General features: G+C 47.3%; 1 protein-coding gene across 1 annotated transcript; it reads right to left on the minus strand.

The window, feature by feature from the left end:
• Positions 1 to 4,790: 4,790 nt before the first annotated feature.
• LOC125404135 (cytochrome P450 4F1) lies at positions 4,791 to 17,810 on the minus strand. The gene is made up of 12 exons (XM_048439898.3): positions 17,413 to 17,810; positions 14,822 to 14,966; positions 12,072 to 12,125; positions 11,856 to 11,983; positions 11,560 to 11,681; positions 9,852 to 10,122; positions 8,076 to 8,142; positions 7,745 to 7,874; positions 6,556 to 6,689; positions 6,416 to 6,480; positions 6,177 to 6,259; positions 4,791 to 5,812 (listed from the first exon to the last, which is right to left on the minus strand). Exons 1-12 carry the CDS (start codon positions 17,776 to 17,778, stop codon positions 5,635 to 5,637), a joined length of 1,743 nt encoding a protein of 580 aa, XP_048295855.2. The 5' UTR covers positions 17,779 to 17,810; the 3' UTR covers positions 4,791 to 5,634.
• Between the last annotated feature and the right edge of the window lie 3,830 nt (positions 17,811 to 21,640).

The raw sequence follows: 21,640 nt of genomic DNA on the forward strand, positions 1-21,640 counted from the left end.
CACCCAGACTTGCAATCTCTTTGCTAAATTTAAAACAGTTTGCATGTTCCTAGCTTGTCAGTATTTATCCATCACTGGTCAAATAAAAGGTGCCAGCATTAAAAAAATGAATCAAGAGAGAAAAGAAGGAAATACCTGATGTCACCTAGACAAGTAGGCTGTTAAAAAGAAAGGACCCCCCCTCCCCGCCACAAACACAAAAGGTCCTGCTCCCAAATTGAAGGAACATAGTAACACTGAAATGAAGCCCTAGGGAGGATCACCCGTGAATGGCCAAGAGCAAGGATGGGATTCTGGGTTGGAGAGATGGCTCAGTGGTTAAGAACACTGGCTGCTCTTCCAGAGGTCCTGAGTTCAATTCCCAGAAACCACATAGTGTCTCACAACCACCTGTAATGAGATCTGGCGCCCTCTTCTGGCATGCGGACATACATGGAGACAGAATGTCGTTGTATACATAATAAATAAATAAATCGTTAAAAAAAAAAAGGATGGGATTCTAAAAGCCTGCAACCCACTCATGTCCCCTGCACCAGAGGTGGATCTCTGATTCCCCAAGCCTACATAACTATCAAAGGGACCTTCTCACTGTAAGAAAAAGTCAGCAAACCCAGTGTAGCAGTTCACACTGATAATCCCAGCACTCAGGAGGCAGAGACAGGTGGATCTCTGAGTTCGAGACCAGGCTGGTCTACAGAGCAAATTCTAGGGCAGTCAGAGCTATACAGAGAAACCCTGTCTTGAAAACAACACCAAAATAAAACAAACAAAAGAGAAAAAAGAAAAAGTCAGCAGAGAGAGAGAGAAAGAGAGAAAAGAAAGATTATATTCAGTTCATCCTCAAATCAAAAAGAGCAGACTTTTATGAGTCTGAGAGCAGCAGCCCAAATTAGTATCCCAGGGTTCAGGGGAATAAGTATAGCTGGGCCTGAGAGTCAGTGTAGGTGGTGGAGAACAGAGAGAGGAGGGCCTGGCTTCACCTGACACAGAAACTACTCCTTATTTAAACTGCAAAGTGAGAGGTAAGTATGTTGGGGGGGTTGACTCTCTGGGCTTCAAGGCATGTGATAGGTGTTATTCTTTTTTAAAGATGGTTAATGGGGTAAGGCCAGTCTCACAAGGAGGGCAGCTGGTCCCATGAGGGGCCTTGGCAGAGCAGCAGCAGGACCATGGTGGGTGAGAGACAGACAGATACTCCATGCAGAGAGAGGTAGGGTGTAAAGTTTATTTAGTGGGTTATGGAGAGGAAACGAAAGGGGAGAAAGGGGAAGAGGAGAGAGAGAGAGAGAGAGAGAGACAGACAGACAGATGGACAGACAGACAGAGAGAAGGGAGAAAGGTGGGGGGAGAGAGACAGTAGTTACCTCTTCAGAAGAGGGACTGAAAGAGAGAGCTCAGGCTGGAGGAGGCAGGAGATCTGCTTGCCTCAGTGGAAAGGGGTGGGGTTGGGGAGTAGGCAGGACTTGTCTCTTAAAGGGACAGGGTACCCAGGTAACAGACCAGGCCAGCAGATCATAACAATAGGGGCTTGCTGCTAGTTGCTTTCCAGGAACTCCAAGGGCAGCACATTTCTTGAAGACTTGGGCCTGTCAAGTGACCCTGGTTTGGGGTGAGAGTTTCCTTTGAACATTTTCACCTAACCTTGGGAATACAGAAACCCTTTCTTCACAAGACTCACACTGTTGAAGGCTTTTCCCAAGCCGAGCCTTCACAGAAACTGTGCATTTCAAATCGAAACACTACCCAGAAAATGCCACCTCCCCAGTAACCTCTGCACCAGTTTCCTGTGTCCCTGCTTCCCACTCCTGTTCTACACACAGACACTTGTGTAGGGACAAAAAGGTCAACAATAAAAAAGGACAAACTAAGAAGCAAAATTTCCTTCTTAACAGCAGACAAGCCCTGAGGGATAACTTATATTAGCAATCAGTGCCTAACTCCTGAGGACTTCACCTCAGTTTGAACACTGAAAGACACCAGTCTCTCCAGACTGAGTGTACATAGTATAATGGTCTGTCCTGTCTCTTTAAGAGACAAGCCCCGCCCACTCCATCCCCCATCTGCTGAGGCAAGCAGATCTTCCTGCTTGCAACCCAAGTCTCTTCCTTTTCTGTCTTCCTCTGGAAGAGGCAGTTTCCATCTCTCCCTTCTCTCTCTCTCTCTCTCTCTCTCTCTCTCTCTCTCTCTCTCTTCTCTCTTCCTCTCTCTTTCTCTCTCTCTCTGCCTCTCTGCTCTTCTCCCCTTCTCCCTCTTCCCTTCCATAACCCACTGAATAAATATCCAACCTCACTTTGCATGGCATGCCTATCCATGTCTCTGTCTCTCTCCCGCTACCCTGTGTCTCCCTGCCCTGGACCAGCCGCCTTCAGAGACCTGCCGCATGGTCTCGTGGCGTGCCCATCTGTCTGTCTCCCTTTGTGGCCTGTTGCAGCCGTTCTGGGAACTGCGCTGTCCCTGCCTGGGACTGGCTGCTCTTGGGACCCACTACCCACTGCCCGCTGCCACCACTTGGGGACCTACAGTGTTTCTGCCGCTGCAGCCACAGGGATCCTGCAGCATTTTTTATTTAATCCGTTACACATAGTACAGGGGCTTGGAGTTTTTTGGGGTGGAAAGGCGTGGTGTGGAAGATTACATTTGCAGGTCAGTTCCCCTCACCTCTCAAAGTGATAGATGCCAATGGGGAGGGGGAGTACAGAAACTTCCTCAGGTGTTATCAGTCACCTTTCCTTTTCAGAGTTTCTCAGTTCACCTGCGGCTTTTAAGTCTTTTTTTTTTTTTTTTGAGGGGGTGGGGCATAGTGGTGATTGTCTGGAACTCACAAAGCAGACCAGACTGGTCTTGAACTCACAGAGTTCTGCCTGTTTCTGTGAGAGCAAGAGCCCTCACTGTGCTGCCCGAGGGCCATTCTTATTCAAAACACAGCACCCTGCTTATCCTCTCTATTCTTCTTCAAGTCTCTGCGGAGTTTCAAAGCCTGCCTTCCCTGCAGTTCTTCTGCTGAACTTCAGTCAAATTATCCTCCACCTCAGTTTGCATGCTTTCTTTATATTCTTTTATTCATGGTTCTTAGAGCCCTGAGAGAGGAGCCCAATTCTCAGCGAGGGACTAAAATCTCTCTGAGATCACAAACTAAAATGAAGTCTTCTCCCTTACTTTGCTTTCGTCATCTGTCTGGTCATGGAGCTGCCTTGAAGAGCCCTATATATATTTGTGTCTAGACACTTGTTTTCACTGTGTTGTGTACACAACCAGTAGACCTTCAGGATGAAAAGGAAATTCCATTTCACTCTCCTTGATCTGATGAACTGTTTTCCATAGCAGCTGCAACAATTTGCATTCCTTCCAGAAAGCTATAGGGTTCCCAATTACTCCACATCCACCCCAACTAACACTTGTCGCTTCCCCTTTCTGGATGCTAACTTTCCTGGCAGATGTAAATTGACTTTGTGTTTTTCTCTACATTCTCACAATTATTAACGACATTGAACATCTTTCCAGGTACTCTGTAGCCAATGAAATAATATCTTAGAATCAGTCATTGTATTGTATGTATGTATTGCATTGTAATTGTATGTATGTCATGTTATTAGAGGCAAATAAAAATACACACAGCAAATATGATTACAGAGGCTGGAGAGATGGCTCAGCAGCTAAGAACACTAGATGTTCTTCCAAGGACCCAGGTTCAATTCCCAGTACCCATACCCAATTCCAGTCACTCACTTCTGGCTTTTGTGGACACTGCAGAGATGTGGTATACAGACATACATGCAGACAAAACATCCATATGATACAATAACAAGAAATTAATCTAAAATACTGTTATAAATAAATACTAAAGATGTGTCTGAGACAATATTAATAATGATTATCTAATAATCTAATGATTATTAGATTCATGTGTGATACATTTCTGTTCTGCATCTTCCTTCTTTTATGGGTGTGTATTTCAATAACAAAGTATTTGAAGTGAAAAGCCTAGAGGCTAAAACCAGAGCTATGACTCTCAGAAGAGAAAAATATACTTTTCTTCACCTCTTTTTGAGGCTAGAAGTTAGACCCCACCAGGTAGTCAGGATGGGATTCCTAACCCTGAAGACTTCCCCTCAATGACAACCTGTTGCCCAACATAGTTGGTTCTTTGAAAAACCACAGAGATGCTGGGCATGGTGGTACCATGCCTTTAATTCCAGTTCTCAGGAGGTAGAGGCAGAAGAAGGCAGATTTCTGAGTTCAAGACCAGCCTGGCTTACAAAATGAGGGCTGTTACACAGAGAAACCCTCTCTCAAAAGATCAAACAACAACAACACACAGAAAAAACCAACAACAACAAAAAGGAAAAGCAGTTCATGTCTGTGTGTCCCCCAGGCTCTCTCCTACCCTCTACATGGACAGTGGAAAGCATGCTAATTGGCAGCTCATGGCAACATCCCCTAAAGTCACTCTCACATTGCAGTTCTTTTGAGAACCCTAAGCAGGATCCAGACAGCTGCAACTTCCTCTTCTTACAGATTTCAGTCATGGAACTCAGGATAAACCAACTTAGCCTTGTCCTCTGGTCACTGTTGATGGTTTCTCACCTTTGCATCAATCCCAAGCCCATTGGAATCCCTTCACCAGACTCCTTTGCACCTGAGGAGACTACCTGTATCACATTTAAAAGTTGTATTTACACTGAGCAGTGGTGACGTAACTTCCTCTGTAGACCAGGCTGATCTCGAATTCACAGTGATCCACCTGCCTCTGCCTCCCAAGTGCCGGGATTAAAGGCATGCCCCACCATTACTTGACCTGCATCTCACTTTTTATTTGTTTCTCTGTTTTGTTTTGTTTTCAATACAGGGACATTGGAATGAAGAGATGAAACACGGCTCCCCACACGCTCAGCAAGGGCTTTATCATTAAGCTAGTCACATTATGAGGGGCATTTCCAGATATAGCCCTTGTCCACAGGGCTAAAGGGGTGGTTTTCAACACCGCAGTACCCATCCCCTCAACCCTTAGCTCTCTTTCATACTCGGGAAAAACCTGAAGACATCACTACATAACACCCCAGAAGAGCCTAACACGGTGACCCATAGACTTGTAGTGCTAGTTTGCAAGGCCAAGGCAGAGCTTAATTTAAAAGCATGAGTTTGAGACCGCTCATGGAGACATAACTTAAATAACCCTAACTTACAAAAAAAAAAAAAGACAATTAAAAAATTCCAGTCTTTAGGTTTACTAAGCACGGCAATTTAGTGCCTCCTCCCCTCCCTTTCCCCCCTCTAAGAAAAATAATTAAATAATTCCGAGGTGAGAGAAGACGGATCTATCGAATGGAGGTCAACGTAGTGGAAATGGAGCTGAAATAAAGGATTTGCCGCCAGAAACAGAGCTCAGACTTGCCCTTCATCCTGGACCTTCTCTTGGCTTTCTATGCCTAGAGAGTAGTCCAGCTTGGCTGGAAGAAAATACACCTTCATTATAAAGACCTGTGGTCAATTAGAGAAAGTCAAGGGTACCAGCCGGCCTCCCTCACCCACGCATAGGAACCGTAGCATCCCCCTTCTGGCAATTGGCAAAGTTCAGATATGGGTGACAGCTCTGATTATTCTGGGATCCACAGAGGTAGTTTGGTGGGTGGGGTGTCACTTCGTGCTCTTGCTCAGTGGCTCCACCCGCAGCCACAGCCCGCCCTCAGCGCGCAGGATCAGCTCCGGCTGCCTGCGCGGCTCCTTGTCGTCGGGCAGGAGGCGGAAGCGCAGCAGTGTGAGCGCCAGCGCCACCTTCATCTCGCTCATGGCAAAAGTCTGTCCTATGCAGTTCCTGTGGGAGAGCGGGGTAGAGACTATGATTACATTGGGACCCAACCAGGCACCGTAGAACCCAATCTGACCGGGTTCCTACCATACCTGATCAGTCAGAGGTGCAGGAGGGACCGTGACGCGCCTGGGACAGCCCTTGGGCATCTGTAGCCCCAAAGCTCTTGCAGCCTCTGCGCCCAATTCAGACCAGAGCAGGGCTCTGAGCACAGAGCAGCAGCCCTTAAACCCCACCCCCACTCTCCAGACCTTTGTGAATAAGTTGAGCAGAGAGCAGGAAGTAGACCCAGAACCCGACCATCTCAATTCCCCCCATTCCTACTGTCAGCCCCAGACCCCACTCCATTAACCCAAGCCGCTGCCCTCACCTGGGCCCCGCTGAGAAGGGAATAAATGCCAGCGGTGATCTGTCTTTCATGTTTTCAGGATCAAAGCGGAAGGGGTTATAGATCTGCAGAAGACATTGAGCCAAGGTGGATGAGTGATCTCCCAATATAAACAGGAACAGAGCCCTGAGTGCTTTGGGGAAGGTGAGGTCTGATTTCTCAGGTCAAAGCCCTATCCCTTCCCCATAATATAGGAGACTAGGTAGTAAGACTGGCAGGACCTCAGGGTCTGGCCACACAGATGGGTTGTGATGAATCCCAAAGATGCTGATGAGACAGGTGACACCTAAGGGAGAAGAGAGAGTTGTTAAGACAAGACCGTGCCACCTATCCAGAACCCTCCTTCCTGTCCCATGGGCACCTTTAGGGATGATCCGGCCATCTGGGAGTGCAATGTCCTGGGTGCAGCATCGGGAGATGACAGGGACCGGAGGATGCAGCCGCAGACTCTCCTTGATGCACATGGTCAGGAAGGGCAGCTGGTTCAGGTCGTCCCTAAAGAAACCCTTTGAACCATTACTCAAGGAACAAGAGAGAGGCTGGAAACCCATGTAGATCAATGAAATATTTTCTCACTTTGCCAAAATAAGTCCAAGGTAAACCGAATATGTGGTAACTGGAACAATAGAGAATTAGGAAGTATTCTAATTAGGACTGATCTCCTGCCAAGTTGGAACCTTCGGACCAGTCCTTGACCTGCTCCCTCCCTGTTTCCTGGAACCAAAATGGAGCTGAACACAAAACATAGGAGGGTTTCCTTAGGGAAGACTGGATGGATGGATGGATGACTCAGGGGCCCTGGGCAGCACATAGATTGCCGTTTTATTTTAGTTTAGTTTATTGAGACAGAGGCTCTCCACATAGCCTTGGCTATCTTGGAGCTTGCTATGTAGACTAGGCTGACCAGGGACTCAGAGGGCCTCTTGAGTGCTGGAGTTAAGGCTGTGTTCTCTACTGTACCTGGTTATTTTATTTGTAAGTGTGTGTGTGTGTGTGTGTGTGTGTGTGTGTGTGTGTGTGTGTGTGCGCGCGCGCGTGCGCACGCAGGTCAGGACTCCAGATCCAGTAGAACTGAGTTCCTGGTAGCTGTAAGCTACCAGATGTGGATGTTGGAAAGTCAAGAGCAGAAAGTTCTCTGAGCTGAGCCATCTCTCTAGCTCCAGGACACTTTAATACCCAAATGTCACTTAGAAGTCTCTTAACACAGAACTAAAGGAAGGTCTAGGGTACAGGAGAAGAATAAACAGTCATGGAAGAAAGCATCAGTTGGAGAGAAAAGAGAAAATAGACTAGGGCAAGTACTTTCACTGAACTCATGGACAATGTTGCCATCTTTTCCTTACACGTATCTCTGCTCTCTCAGCAACACAAAGTTTTTCTGCTCCAAAGTCAAAAGCCCTTTCTTGTTAGCCAGGCTTTGTACCAGGTCTATCCTCTGGTCCCACATTCTGTGTCCATGAGCAAATACAGGAGAGTCATCCAAAAGGGGGACTCTTACTTGAGGAGGAGAGCCAAGGAGAGAGGAATGAGCCAGGAAGACCTACACTCACCATTCAATCTCCTCGGGTTCTCGGCCCCTCAGCAGCTCCTGCACCTCCTGCCGGCAGCGCTCCTGGTATTCTGGGTGCCTCGCTAGGTTATACAGGATCCAAGAGAGTCCACTGGCCGTGGTATCATGGCCTGAGGAACAGACAGACAGGCATGGATCGCTGTATCAGTACTGCTTTAGCACTACAGGGTGGACAGCACCCAGGTAAAGAAGCCCAGGAAAGGATGGGAAGAGGAAGGAAGGGTAGAATGGAAGGATTCCAGGTCCTCCCTTACAAGTCTCAAGATGGAGAAACCCCTGCCTGCTCCCTAGTCCCACAATAGGACCCTCACCCTCAAACATGAAGGTGTCAGCCTCTGCTCTGATGTCCTCATCTGACAGCTGCTTCCCATCTTCATCCTGGAGACAATGCAAGACTCAGTAGTTCTGAAAATTTCTGTTTAAACTATGACACTCTTCTTTTTATATTTATTTTTTGAGTTTCTCGGTATAACAGTCCTGGCTGCCCTGGAACACACTTTGTAGATCAGGTTAGCCTTGAACTCACTGAGTTCCTCCTGCTCTGCCTCCCAAGTGCTGGGATCAAAGGTGTGTGCCACCACTGCCCAGCTAAACTGTGACATTCTTTTTTTGGGGGGGGGGGGTGAGGAGAGAGGCTTGAGACATGGTTTTTCTGTAGCCTGAAGCCTGTCTTAGAACTAGCCCTTGTAGACCAAGCTGACTTTGAACTCACAGAAATCTGCCTGCCTCTGCCTCCCGAGTGCTGGGATTAAAGGTGTGTGCCACCACTGCCTGGCTTAAACTATGATATTCTTAAATGATATGTTGTTCAGTCAGAAACCAAAGGGCACCCACCATTGCATATTTCTTAGCTATTACTATTGGTACCATTTGAACTTCCCAGGCTTTTGCTGGTTATCCTGTTCCTTTTGTTGTTCCCAACTGGAAGGGTCAGGAACCTCCACATAAAAATGTCACCATTGTAGTGGCATTTCATTTGTATTTTAATAAATAAAGCTTGCCTGAAGATCGGAAAAGTAAAACAGCCACACTGGCTAGCCTTACAGCCATCACAGCAATGACACACACCTTTAATCCCAGTAGCCACGCTAGTTTGCCTTAGAAACTCGGCGATAGTGGTGCACACCTTTAATTCCAGAACTAGAGAGGGTTATAAAATGGGAGGAGACAGCTCTCAGGCTCAGTCTCACTCTGAGATTCCTAGAGGCAGGATCACCATTTCAGACTGAGGTAAGATAAGAGCCAGTGACTGTTTTACTTTTCTGACCTTCAGGTTGAACCCTAATTTTTGTCTCTGAGTTTCTATTAATTGTGCTACACACCATGTTTCTGCTCGACGAGGAATTTCTGAGGAATGGACAACAACTTGATATGAAGGATGATTGTAGGGCAACTTGCCTTGGGAATTAGAAGTAAAGCTTTACTCCAAAGACTTTTACTCATATTCAAAAGAGCTAGAGCCAGGGATTCTTATCTTATGTTCAAACCTGTTGAAACATGGTTTGCAAATCTATGCATTTTGCCCTGGAGAGAACCCATTCAACGCCAGAAGGAAGTTTTCTCTCCCTTTTCTTTCTCCCTCCCTCCCTCTCTCTTTGCTCACTATTTACCATCTTGAGGGGAACTGGACTCAGGGGATGATAATACACAGCCCTTTCTCTGCAGTGTAAATCTTGCTGCACATACAAGTAAATACTTCATCCCCTGGAAAGGTGGGAAATGGAAAAACCATTGCCACCGCCTATTCTGGTTGTGCCTGTTGCCGTGACTAATTAAGGGCTGCTGTGATCATTGATTTGGTGCAGTTGCCTGTGTGTGTGTGTGTGTGTGTGTGTGTGTGTGTGTGTTTACAGATATAAATGTCATACAGTGATATATTGACCTGTAAAATGCTCAGACTCTTCAAAGTTTCAGCCTTGGCAGTCTCCTGAAGCCTGCTTTCCAGGATCATCTCTAAAACCTGTCTACACAGGCCATGACTTTCCCAACCCCACACACCCTGTACCCACAGTGCCCCCTGCATTAAGTTCATGTTATTCGACTTAACATTTGGCATCAATATCCATCCTGCTTCTTGAGAAGCCCACCTTGATCAGCAGCAGCACATCAATGAAGTCCAAAGTCTTGGACTCAGCCTTGGACTTAAGGAAGTCATCCAAACCCTGACTGGGGAGGGTGTGGCGCCGTTTCTGGATGACGGTATCAGTGAATTCATGCACCAAGTTGCAGGCCTTATGGAAGCGCATCCCATCGCGGGTGAGACGGTACAGCAGGTCCACAAACATCAGAGGCTGCTGGTGCCTTTTGGCCACTAGAGCACTGAGCTCCAAGATGGCAGCAATATACTCACTGGGCTTCCTGCAGGATTCAGACAAAGGAGACAGCAATTTAAAATACTTGGATCTTGTGCCTCTTACCAGCAGTCAGGAGCCACTGCGAATGGAGTAGCCAGGAACAGTTGACCACTGAGACAGAGTGGAATGAGCCCTGAGATTCAACTCTCAACGAATTCATCACATGTCTGTGAGCTGCCTCCACACCCTATGCCCCCAAACCGCAGTGTGGACAGTTCTCAGTACTGACTTCATGAAGAGACTAGATGAATCAACCGTGGAAACACTAATATTGATAGGTGAGCTGAACCTTGGGCCATTTTGGAAAAGAATGAGATCCAAGCTTAAGGAAGGAGGTATCATCAGCTCTGCTGTAACTGAGAATTATCTCCCTAAGGTGTGTGTGTGTGTGTGTGTGTGTGTGTGTGTGTGTGTATTCTTAAGCTCATCCATATATTATATATTTATTTATTCATGTATTTATGTACTTAAAACTCACATATTTATTTAAATATTTTTTTATTATTTATTTATTTCATTGGGCATGATGGCACAAGCTTTTAATCCCAGCACCCTGGAGGTAGAGGCAGGTAGATTTTGAGGACAGCCTAGTCTACATAATGAGTTTCAGGCCAGCTGAAACTCATAAAATGAGAACTTATCTCAAAAAATTATTTATTTATTTTTATTTTGTGTGTTTTGCCTGATGTATGTATGGACCTTGGTGCCCTTGAAGGGCAGAAGGGTGTGTTGGGTCACCTGGAACTGTAGTTACAAATAGTTGTAAACTTCCTTATGGGTACTAGGAATCAAACCCAGGTCCTCTGCAAGAGCCATCTCTCCAAGGCCCCTATAGAACATTCAAGGCCATAGAACTTCAAGATGTGGCATCTAGGGAGGAATTAGGGCATTAGGTATGCTCTCAATGTGGATAGTTTATCAGTCTGCCTCTTTGTCTGTCTGTCTGTCTCTGGATGCTATGGGGCGTCAGACTCTTTTAACCGGTGCTTCTGGCTGTGGTGTGCTGTTATACCGGCTCAAATGCAATGGAGCCGATGGAACATTGACTAAGGCTTCTGAAACCCTGAGTCAAAATAAGCCTCATTTCAAGCTTTCTCAAGTCCTTTGCCACATTGTTGGAAATATGACTAACACAAGCACTGACACCTTCATCGTCTCCCAGGGACCAGAGGCTAAAAGTAGACCTTTCCTGGCCTTACACTGGTCCTACAATCTAGCCACTGCTAAGCTCTTGAGTTTCACTTCCAAGGTGCCTCCCCACTTCCTATCCCACAAGTTCTGCTTTATTGAACCAATCCCACTTTCTGGAAGGAAGAATCACTTTCTCCTTTCCCAGGTCTTTCAGTGTTGGTTCTGAAACATCTCCTTTTTGGGAGGCCACTCCGATCCCCTGGCCAGTCCCCCCTCCTTTGGGGTTCTGAGGCCCAGAACAAGGACTCACTCCTGACAGTGGCTGTTAAAGCTGAAGACACATTTCTGCAGACTGTCCAGAGTCATGAGGCTGACGTGCTCAAACATGTCCAGACGGGTGTTGCCTTTGGAGATCAAGCGCTGCCACTTGGCCTGGACAGAAAGACAGAGGACTGGGATCAGACCTTGGCTCCTTGAGACCCTGCCTACTCTCAAGTCGTGACTCAGAACCAGCCTCCTTATCTTAGGTTCCAGCCACACAGACACAGGAATAGCCAGAGTTTGGGAAAGAGGGGGAAGTTATGAAGCTGGATTCCAGGAACTCACAAGCATGATGTTGGTGCTTTCATTGAAAATCTTCACATAGGGCTTCAGGATGTTGAAATGGAAGGCGGGGGTCAGCATACGACGGTGGCGGCTCCATTTGTCACCAGCACTCACCAAGAGCCCATCCCCTGAAGGAGTGGCCACAGTGTTAGGCAAGAGTTAGCACTTTTCCCTGACCCCCAAGGATCTATTTATCCCTCATCTGCAGATACTTACCAAGCCAAGGCTTCAGAAAGCTGTAGAGTAACACATCCTTGAGGGCAACTGCAGCTGATGTGAACAAAGACAGTCGGGGGTCATGGAGTGGGTAAGGGCAGACCACGAATGATGGGTTACAATCCTTTCCAGGAGTCTGCCCTTGCCCTCCAAAGTCCACATGCCATGAAAAGACTCAAGGACAGAGGAAGCAAAATGAAGTTGAAAGTGAGAGGAGACTAGACCAGACAGCAGTAGTAGCAGCAGGTAAGTCAAAGGTACAACTTGACATGCTGCGTTATGCTGCAGCACTGCTTCACACGGCTTCTGCATAGCCTAACATGTCTGCTATACCTGATCCCATTCCAACACTCTGTGACATTTATTGGAACCTATGTCCTTGTCATCTAGGCACCCTAGGTATCTGACATCTCCTGAACAGATATGGGACACATCACATTGACACAAAAGGGTTAACATGACATGGCATGGCCTTAGCACATGTAACCACCTTGACATCATGACACCTCAGGCTATAACATGGACCAGAGATTACCTGACAGACCTCTGTGTATACCTCAGACAAGCTGCTGACAAGATCTGAGAATGGTTATGTGTGGTGTTTTGAATGAGAATGTCTCCCAGAGGCCAATGTACGTGATTACGTATTCCCCAGCTAGTGACACTGTTTAGGGAGGTTTAGCAGGTGTTGCTTTGCTGGATGAAATATCTCACTTGCATTGGGCTTTTAAGAGTCTATAGACTCTAGCTACTTCTAGGTTTCTCCTTCTTTGTGTCTAAGAAAGAGAATATGATCTCTCGGTTTACTGCTCTTGTCACTGTGCCTCCGTCACCATTATAAACTCTCCCTCCGAATCCATAATCTGAAATAAACTCTTCGCTCCTGGAGTCCCCGTGGTCATGGTGTTTTATTACAGCAACAGAAAAATAACGAAGGAATTGTGGCTCTTGTAATTTCCAGCACTCAAGAGGTTAAAGCAAGAAAATCCAGAGTATGAGGCTAGCCTGCACTAAACAGCAAAACACTACCTTCAAAACAGCAAAAACTCCATTAATAAACCAGCTGTGACCCAGGTTGTGACCACTGATCTCACCTGGAGATTTTTAAAATTTTGCATTAGATACAAGATTGATAAAGCATCTGTCATTTCTCAGAAGGACCATGGGTCCCGGACATAAGCAACACAATCAGACACGAGACAGGACATGTCCAGGTTAGAAAGATGTAGGAAGATCATTTTCATAGCCCAGCCAGCCTGCCTGATACACATTACATTATCAGCTAGAGACCTCAGTTGTGGGCAAGCTGGGTCCAGCAGCCCAGGGTCCACCTAGAGTAAAGAGCATGGGCTTCGTGAAAGTGGGGTGGTCTGGACTGGAGAGGTGACTCGGTGGATAAAAGCACTTGTCATACAATTCTGAGGACCAGAGCATGAATCCCCCGAACCGGATGAGACAACACATGTCTGCAATCGCGGTGTTATCATCGTAAGATAGGAGCCAGATACAAGAGGGTTGTCTATCTGCCCCTGATGTTTGAGATCTATCCAAGCAGTGTGTATATACAGGAGCAGACAATGAGGGACTGTGTCTCAAGCAAGATGCAAGGCAAGGGTCAACACCCAAGGTGCTCTCTAACTTCCACACATGTGCCATGGAAAATGCATGCCTGCACACACACACACACACACGCACGCACACGCACACACACACACACACACACACACACACACACACACACGTGTGCGCCCTCCCACAAATATTTTAAAAAGTAAAGTGGGGTGGTTGATTCGGGTGCTGAAGTTCCAGGGAATAATTGAAATAATTTGGCAGCCAGAGGGTGTCAGTCTCATGCCTGGCAAGGGACAGAGCTGTGGTGATGCTTCTCTTTCCCTTCTTAGCCTGGACTATCCCAAGATGGGAAGACAAGAATGCAGGAGAAAGGGGCTAGGCTGTGATGGCTGTCTTGGGGGAGATTTCTGGACCCTGACAAGACACCAGTTGACATAAGGCAATCAACCAACTATACGGGGTGGATAGATCAGCTCAGCAGAGTTGGATGGTATAAAAATAATAGCCTCTTTGTTCTGAACCTGGGGAGGTTCTTTTCTGGTTCTAGGCCTTGGTCTCAGATGTTTCTGATGCCTATGGGGACACCTGGAACTGCCTTCAATATTCTTACTCATGCCCACAGACATGGCTTGAACAATTCCTTCCCCAGGAAGCCTTTGCACATATTCTAGCAGAGACCACACACTTCACTTAGCTATCAGGGCCCCCTCTCCCTTTGACAACACAAGGTTGAGGTTGTTCCAGTTAAGTGCTTTCCTTTTGGGGGTTGTGGGTTGACACAGAGTTTCTCTATAGCTTTGGAGCCTGTCCTGGAACTCTGTAGACCAGGCTGGCCTCGAACTCACAGAGATTCGTCTGCCTCTTCCTCCTGAGTGCAGGGATTAAAGGCGTGCACCACCACCACTGCCCGGCATCCCCGTCAAGTTTTGTCTCAAGAATTGACTTCCTCTAGGACAGGATCTTAGGAGGAAGACACCTGGGAACCAGGAACAGCCCAGAACACCAAGCTCCAGGTGGATGCAGAAAGGACAATTGTGTGGGAGCTGCTGAAACTACGAAGATGGCAGAGAGGCTGATGGGAGAAAGGAGGGACTGGACCACTGTTGGAGCCACGCTGAAATAGGTGGCTAGGGACTGGAAGGCCTCCGATTCCCACCACTGCCAGCTCCCCTGGGTACCTGAGGCATTGAGGATAGATCGGACGATGTCAGTGTGGCACAGAGTGATAGTGGGGAACATTGGACCGATCCACAGCATGAAGCCCTGAGGGTAGGTGGCTACCAGCCGAGTCAATGTCTTCATGCCCTGCTCTGTAGGAGTTACCTGCAAGGAACACAGGGACAGTCATCTCCCGAGGTACTTTATCTCCGGGATCAAGTTGGCTGGGTTGAGAGATGCCCAGGTAGGGATGTTCGTGACCTCTGGGTGTATCTGCGATGGTGTTTCAAAAAGAATTATTCTTTGCATTGGTAGGCAGTGTGGACAATACCCAGAGAAGGAGGAAAATTTGATCCCTTTTCCAAAGCTGGTACATCCATATTCTCCTGGTGTCAGATATCAAAATTCAGGTCCTTGAGGTGATATTGAGCTCTGGTGTTGTGAGTCTTTCTCTGTCCCACCTGCCAGCTTCCAAATCATGACACAGAGACTTATTATTAATTATGAAAGTTCGGCCAATAACCCAGGCTGTTTCTAACTAGCTCTTATAACTTAAATTAACCCATTTCTATTATTTACTTTCTGTCTCGTGACTTTATTGCCTCATTTCCGTAGTCCTACCTCTTGCTCTGTGTTCTTTCACATCTCTGCCTTCTTCCCAGTGTCCTCTCTGCCCCCCAAATCCTGTCTAGGTATTGACCACTCAGTTATTTATTTATTTATTTATTTATTTATTTATTTATTTATTCAAGACGGGGTTTCTCTATGTTGCAGCTCTGGCTGTCCTGAAACTCGCTCTGTAGACTAATCTGGCCTCGAACTCTCAGAGATCTGCCTGCTTCTGCCTCCCAAGTGCTGAGAATAAAGGTGTATGCCACCACTGCTCAGCAGCCATTCAGCTTTTTATTAAACCAATCTGAATGACACATCTTCACAGTGTACAAAAAGATTACTCTACAACTCTCGAGTATTTACACCTGGGCCCTTTCACACCCCTGGATTTTCACACTGTTGTTCCAAGACTGAGTTGTCATAGCCTGGATTCCTATTTGCAAATGGCATATTGAGGAATTCCTCCATCTCCACAAAGATATAAACCAATTCCCATAATGCAATGGACTTCCTCTCTTCTACCCTGCTTTATATATATGTATACATATGTATTTGTGTACACATGACTGTAGATGCATGATCGTGTGTCACAGACTGCACAGGTGAATTTATCTCTTATGGCTGCAATGAAGCTAAAGAATCTCTGTTGCTTATTATTTTTCTTATACTTTTCTATGTTTAGATACATTCAGATACATAAATACCATGATATAACAAATTGCCTGCAATGTTAAGGATAGCACCATGATGTACAGATTTGTACAATTGGTACCAGATAGCTTAGGTGCACAGAAAACCACACATAGTAGGTTTGTGTTAGTAGGCTCTGATGTCAGCACAATGACAATACCAGTTTTGGACAAATTTCTCAGAATGTCCCCATCACTCCTTGATGTATCACTCTCTCTCTCTTTCTCTCTGAACGTGTGTGCACGTGTGTGTGTATGCACTATTTGTCCCCCTTCTTCAGAAAACCATAACTAAGTCACTTTTCCAGGAGCATCAGCAGGCCTCTTCTGCAGCCTCTGAAAGTGACACAGCTTCTGTCATAAGTGAACCTGTGTCTCGATTTTGAAGTGATGAAGGGAACCCTTGTCTCTTTCTGTTTTGTTCTTCCCAGGGCCATGCCCAAGGCCCAAGTGTACATTCCAGGCCCAGGGGACAAGTTAGGTTATTTACCTATGACCTTTTATGTCCTGGCTGGGCCACAACGTCTTCAGTTTTTCCCCTGGAGAAAGGGCCACACACCAGGGACCTCCAGCCTTGCCAGGTTCTGGGGGAGCAGGATTGACCTCTATGTCTCCCTTAGGATAGCAACTGCCACCCACCAGCACCCACGGGTTGACCACCAGTCTCAGAGCACCTGGAGCCTCTGTGCACAGCCCACACCAGGCCATTTGCAAGCCAAACTGTGGCAGCAAAGTCATCTAAATGGGAGAGCAAATGGAACTCAAAGTCCAAAGTGTGGGGTAAAGGGTGGGGTCAAGGAAGGTCCATGGAAGATGAGTGGACAGATTTTATCCAGGTAACACAACAAGGCTCACTGGTCTATCTTATGGAAGAAGAACATGATAAGGAGGAAATGGCCCAGGAAGGGAGGTGGGGAATCAGCCTGCACTCTGCTATAGCCCAGTGGTGCCTTATCTGTGCAGTTAGGGAGAGAGATCAAAGATCGATACTACAGAACTGTAGGGCAGAGATGGGCTCACACAAAGGAACTGCCACAGTCCCCCAGGAGACCTCAAGTCTAACAAGCAGACACCGAGGAAATGTCATGGGACTTCACTCTGTCGATCCCATCCTGAGACCGTCTCAGTGTCCCCCAGTGTGAGAAAGACAGTAGGAAATGCCACAGCAGACTGGAGTGGGAGCCCAGAGAGATGAGAAGGGAAGACATACCCAAGATCATCAGTTAACCCACTCTGTCAGTCTGAGCCCCATTTCTGGCCCCTGAAAAGACTATCCACTCCGACATCCCCTATCCTGATGCCACACTTACCATGCCCACATGGCCAAAAAGCCAGTTCTGTTTGGGAGGCTGAGGGAAACCACGGAGGCGACGAGAGCTCCCATACACAGCATAGATCTGGGTCAGAATTCGGGCCAGGAGCCAGAGGGCACCAATGGGTAGCAGGAGCTGCCATGGGGAGGCCCACTCAGGCCCCAGTGCCAGCCAGGACAGGCTCAGCTGTGACATCCTGCTGGGTGGATCAACAGCACAGTGAAGAACAGAGGTCCAGGAAGGAGGCAGGAATCTCCAGAGACACTGGACAGAGGACAAAGCAGGGAGGAGGAGTAAGATCCAGGGAAGTGCAGGGGAAGAGGCTATAAGAGTGGAGAAGATGAGGAAGGGAAGGAGGAGCATGGTGATGGGGGGAGGGTCAGGACTAGCAAAACATAGGGGAGGAGAGAGATCGATCAGGAGTTAAGACCTCCCTAAATTTTGCAAAACTAACCAGGGGTTTGGTTATTCAGAAGCTACCATGCCCAAGGCCAGCTGGCTCCCTGTGGCATTTGTGCATGGCCAGCTGGCTTTCTGCCTGCCCTGCCCTGCCCTGCCCTGCCCTTGGGTTGTACGTTCCCGACCCCAGATTAGGTCCCTACGACATCACCGCCCCAAGCCTGACACTTCCTCTCAGGAACAGCAATCTACCATACCTTTCCATTCCTCTCCTGGGACTCTTTTCTCCCTGGCTTCTGGAGGCTGGGCCATTCTAAACCAGCCAATCCCTGCCAAGCCTGGATGCCTCCTCCTTGCCTGGGAAAGTGGCCAAGATGGGGGTAGAATTAGCTTGGTGCAGAGAGGAATCATCATAGACCGGCAAAACATGAACACCTGAATCTTAGGACTATTGCGGGACAAGGTTGATGCTGAGTTACGTCTTCCCAGCATTCCAGCTCCTCTGTGGATGTGGTACACTAAGAAAAGTGCGAATTTGGGAGTCCACAATCAGAATCTGACCAGCCTGGTCCCCATCATCTCCTGAGCTTCCAACCAAAGAACTGTGAGGATCCAGGCACTGTTTTCCAGTGAAAAGGCCGTGGGACTGAAGAGTCTGCCCACCAGTTGCTCAGCCTGGTGGAGCGCAAGTCCTTTCTTCTCAGCAGAAACAAGACTTTCTGGTGCACAAAGAAATCCCAATTGGGGTTTCCAGGTCCAAAGCTAGGGGTCAAGATTACAGCTGAGACTGGGGTGGTTAGAGCTGGGCAGTGCACAGAGTAGGGTGTCCCGTGGATGGTGAGAGAGATCTTGAGCAGATGGGATCCAGGGAAAGGTAAGTGTGTGTGTGTGTGTGTGTGTGTGTATGTGTGTGTGTGTACACGCGCGCGCGTGTGCATACATGCGTGAATGCTAGCAGAAGCCAGAAGAAGGCACCTCCTCCCCTATAGCTTGAGTTACAGGTGGTGGTAAGACACCTGACATGGGTGCTTGGCTCTGGCGAGCAGCAAACATTCATAACTGCTGAGTCATCTCTCTGGTTCTCTTTGTTTGCTTTTCTTTCTTTTTTTCTTCCTTCCTCTCTTCCTCCCTCCCTCCCTCCTTCTTCTTCCTTCCCTCCTTCCTTCCTTCCTTCCTTTCTTTCTTTTTCTTCTTCCCTTCTTTTCTCCCACCCCTTCCTTCCCTTCTTCCTTTTTCTTTCTTCCTGATCTTTTGGAGACAGTTTCTCTGTGTAGTCCTGGCTGTCCTGGAACTTGTTCTATAGACCAGACTAGCCTTGAACCCACAGAGATCCACCTGCCTCTGCTTCCTGAGTGATGGGGTTACGAGATATGCCCTCCCGAACCCAGACCAGCTTCTTCTGTTTCTAAACTGGAGCCCAAATAACACTTTAGCTGTATCCACTCTCCTGTATGGTTATACTTTGTGCATTTTGTTGTTTTGAGGCAGTGTTTTATTTTATGTAGCTAAAGATGACTTATGCTTCTAAACCTCCTAATCCAGTCCCGAGTGCCAGAATTACAGGTGTGTTTCAGAGTGCTCAGTTTTTGCAGAATTGGAGACCTGCTACATCCACGGCTGTCTCGCCAGTGTAGTAGAAATGCTGACTGGATGGGCAGGTGTTGCCAGAGGATTGGGATCCGTGCTTCTCGGAGCTGTGTTCCAGGCTGTCCCTTGGCAATCAGTTGTGGTGTAATGCCACCTGAGTCGCCATTTGTACCGACTCGACCTGGGCTGTCCTTGGAAGCCATATGTGTGTCCTTTTCTTTGTCTTTGTGTTCTTTGTGATCCTTGCATATTGCTAACAGATCAGACTATTCCAGGCAGTTGCGGATACAAACAAGACTGCTGAGGACATTTTTGAGCTCTGCCCCACTATTCATTAAGGCCTTTAAGGAAATAGCCAGTTCTGGAAATATGGAAGTCATCGTTAAAATAATTCCTTAATGATGTGGAGCAAAAGGAGTTGCTCTTATCAGGAGAAACCTTAGAAGCCTTCTGTAGGAAAACAGTTGCAGCAACACTAGATGTTTGCCTGAGAAATACGTGCAGGAGGCCTATGCAGCCTTCATTATGGCCAGAATAAACCTAGGCTAATTACAACATCTGACCCTGAGAGTTGGGGAGGGAAGACAGTTGAGATTTATGGTATGAGACCAGTTTCAGACAAGTTTGAGATTATGTCTTTAAAATTTCCTAGCAGAAAGTTTTCCCAGGAAGATAGTGGCCTTCTCCTCTCACACCCCAAGATATTCTGAGCACAAGGTCACTTAGCTCAGCCAGCCGCCTGGTACAGACTGGGCGAAAGTCCTTGTGCCCAAGTCAAAGCACTTTCAAAGATTCTTTTTGTAAACTGTTTTATGCTTTTTTTTTTAATGATTTGATGATGTATGCCTTTGCCAAGTTCTTTGTTTGTAAAAATATAAAAGCCTCGCACTGAAAAAGTAAAATTACAGCAGTATTTTCAAAATACATTGAGGGTGTCTGCCTGTCGTTCATCGCCGTATCCTGATTACTCCTGAGCCTTTCGTCCTGTTCCCCCACGGTCTGAGTGGCTCCCCCGAGCCGGTCCGTAGCAGAGACCAAACTCTCATTTTTAAAAAAATTTATTTTTATTTTTTATTTATTAGTGTTTTGCCTGCAGGTAAGTCTGTGTGAGGAGGTCAGAAACCCTGGAACTTGAGTTACAGACAAGTGTGAACTGCCATGTGTGTGCTGGGAACTGAACGCCAGTCCTTCGGAAGAGCAGCCATTGCTCTTAACCATGCTACTATCTCTGTAGTACCCTCCTCCCAGGCCTCTTCTATGTTAGGTAAGCACTCTACACACTGGGCTACAGTCCAGGCTCAGGAGAGGAAAAAGGACTTAAAGGGACAGTGGACAGGAACAGTTAGGCTTTAGAGACAGAGCAGAGAGGAGGAAGGCTGCTCACAGAAATGCATGGGAAGGGGTAAGAGGGGAGCAGAGGATAATGAGGAGAAGGAAGAGGAAGAGAGGGAGATCAGACTGTGACACCATGGAAAAGACAGGTGGATTCAGACCTGTCAATCATATGGGCATGACTCGTGACTCAGTTGCCTAGCGATCCCCATCTCCTGGACCACCTACTCCCTGCAGCTGTGTTCACCCATTCTGAGCCAGGACCCTATAGACCCACCAGCAGCAGCTTAGTACCTACTTATCTATTCCACACAGCCTCCTCTCCCCTTTTTTGGGGACATCTTTTTCCCTGACTTCTGACCCTGGGGGGGTTTACGAGGGGCTGGCTGGGTTGGACTGGACCAGCCAATCGCTGCCAGCCCTAACTGCCTGCTCCTGGCCTGGGAAGGTGGCCAAGATATGGGGATAGGGCTGGCCTTGTTTAAAGGTAAGGCAATTGGGGTTGTAAAGCACTTGATCCTTAGAACTTGGACACTCCCTTCTGGGATGAGGGACAAGAATAGAGGTGTGGGCAATGGTGATTCAGAGTTACCATGTGCCCAACACCCATGGCTTTGTAAGGACAGGACATATTAGGCAAAAGAATAGAATTTCAGAGGCCCAGGGGACCAGGATTAGGTAATCCCGGTGCCAGAGCAGCTTGCAAGGTGGAAGGATGCTGTGCAACATTTCTTGGTGTGGACCTAAGGTTCTGTGATGCTCTTTCCCGACAGCCTCACAGCCTGGGAAAATTCATGTTCTTCCTCTAAGGCTTGGAGTCTAAGAAGACCAGGTGAAAAGGATCAGGAATAAAGAATCCAGCCCTGCTGGAGATTACCCAGGTCAGATTGCAAAAATAATGAGCCCA

The sequence above is a fragment of the Myodes glareolus genome, chromosome 6 (genome assembly GCF_982192425.1).
Source record: "Myodes glareolus chromosome 6, mMyoGla1.1, whole genome shotgun sequence".
NCBI lineage: Eukaryota > Metazoa > Chordata > Mammalia > Rodentia > Cricetidae > Myodes > Myodes glareolus.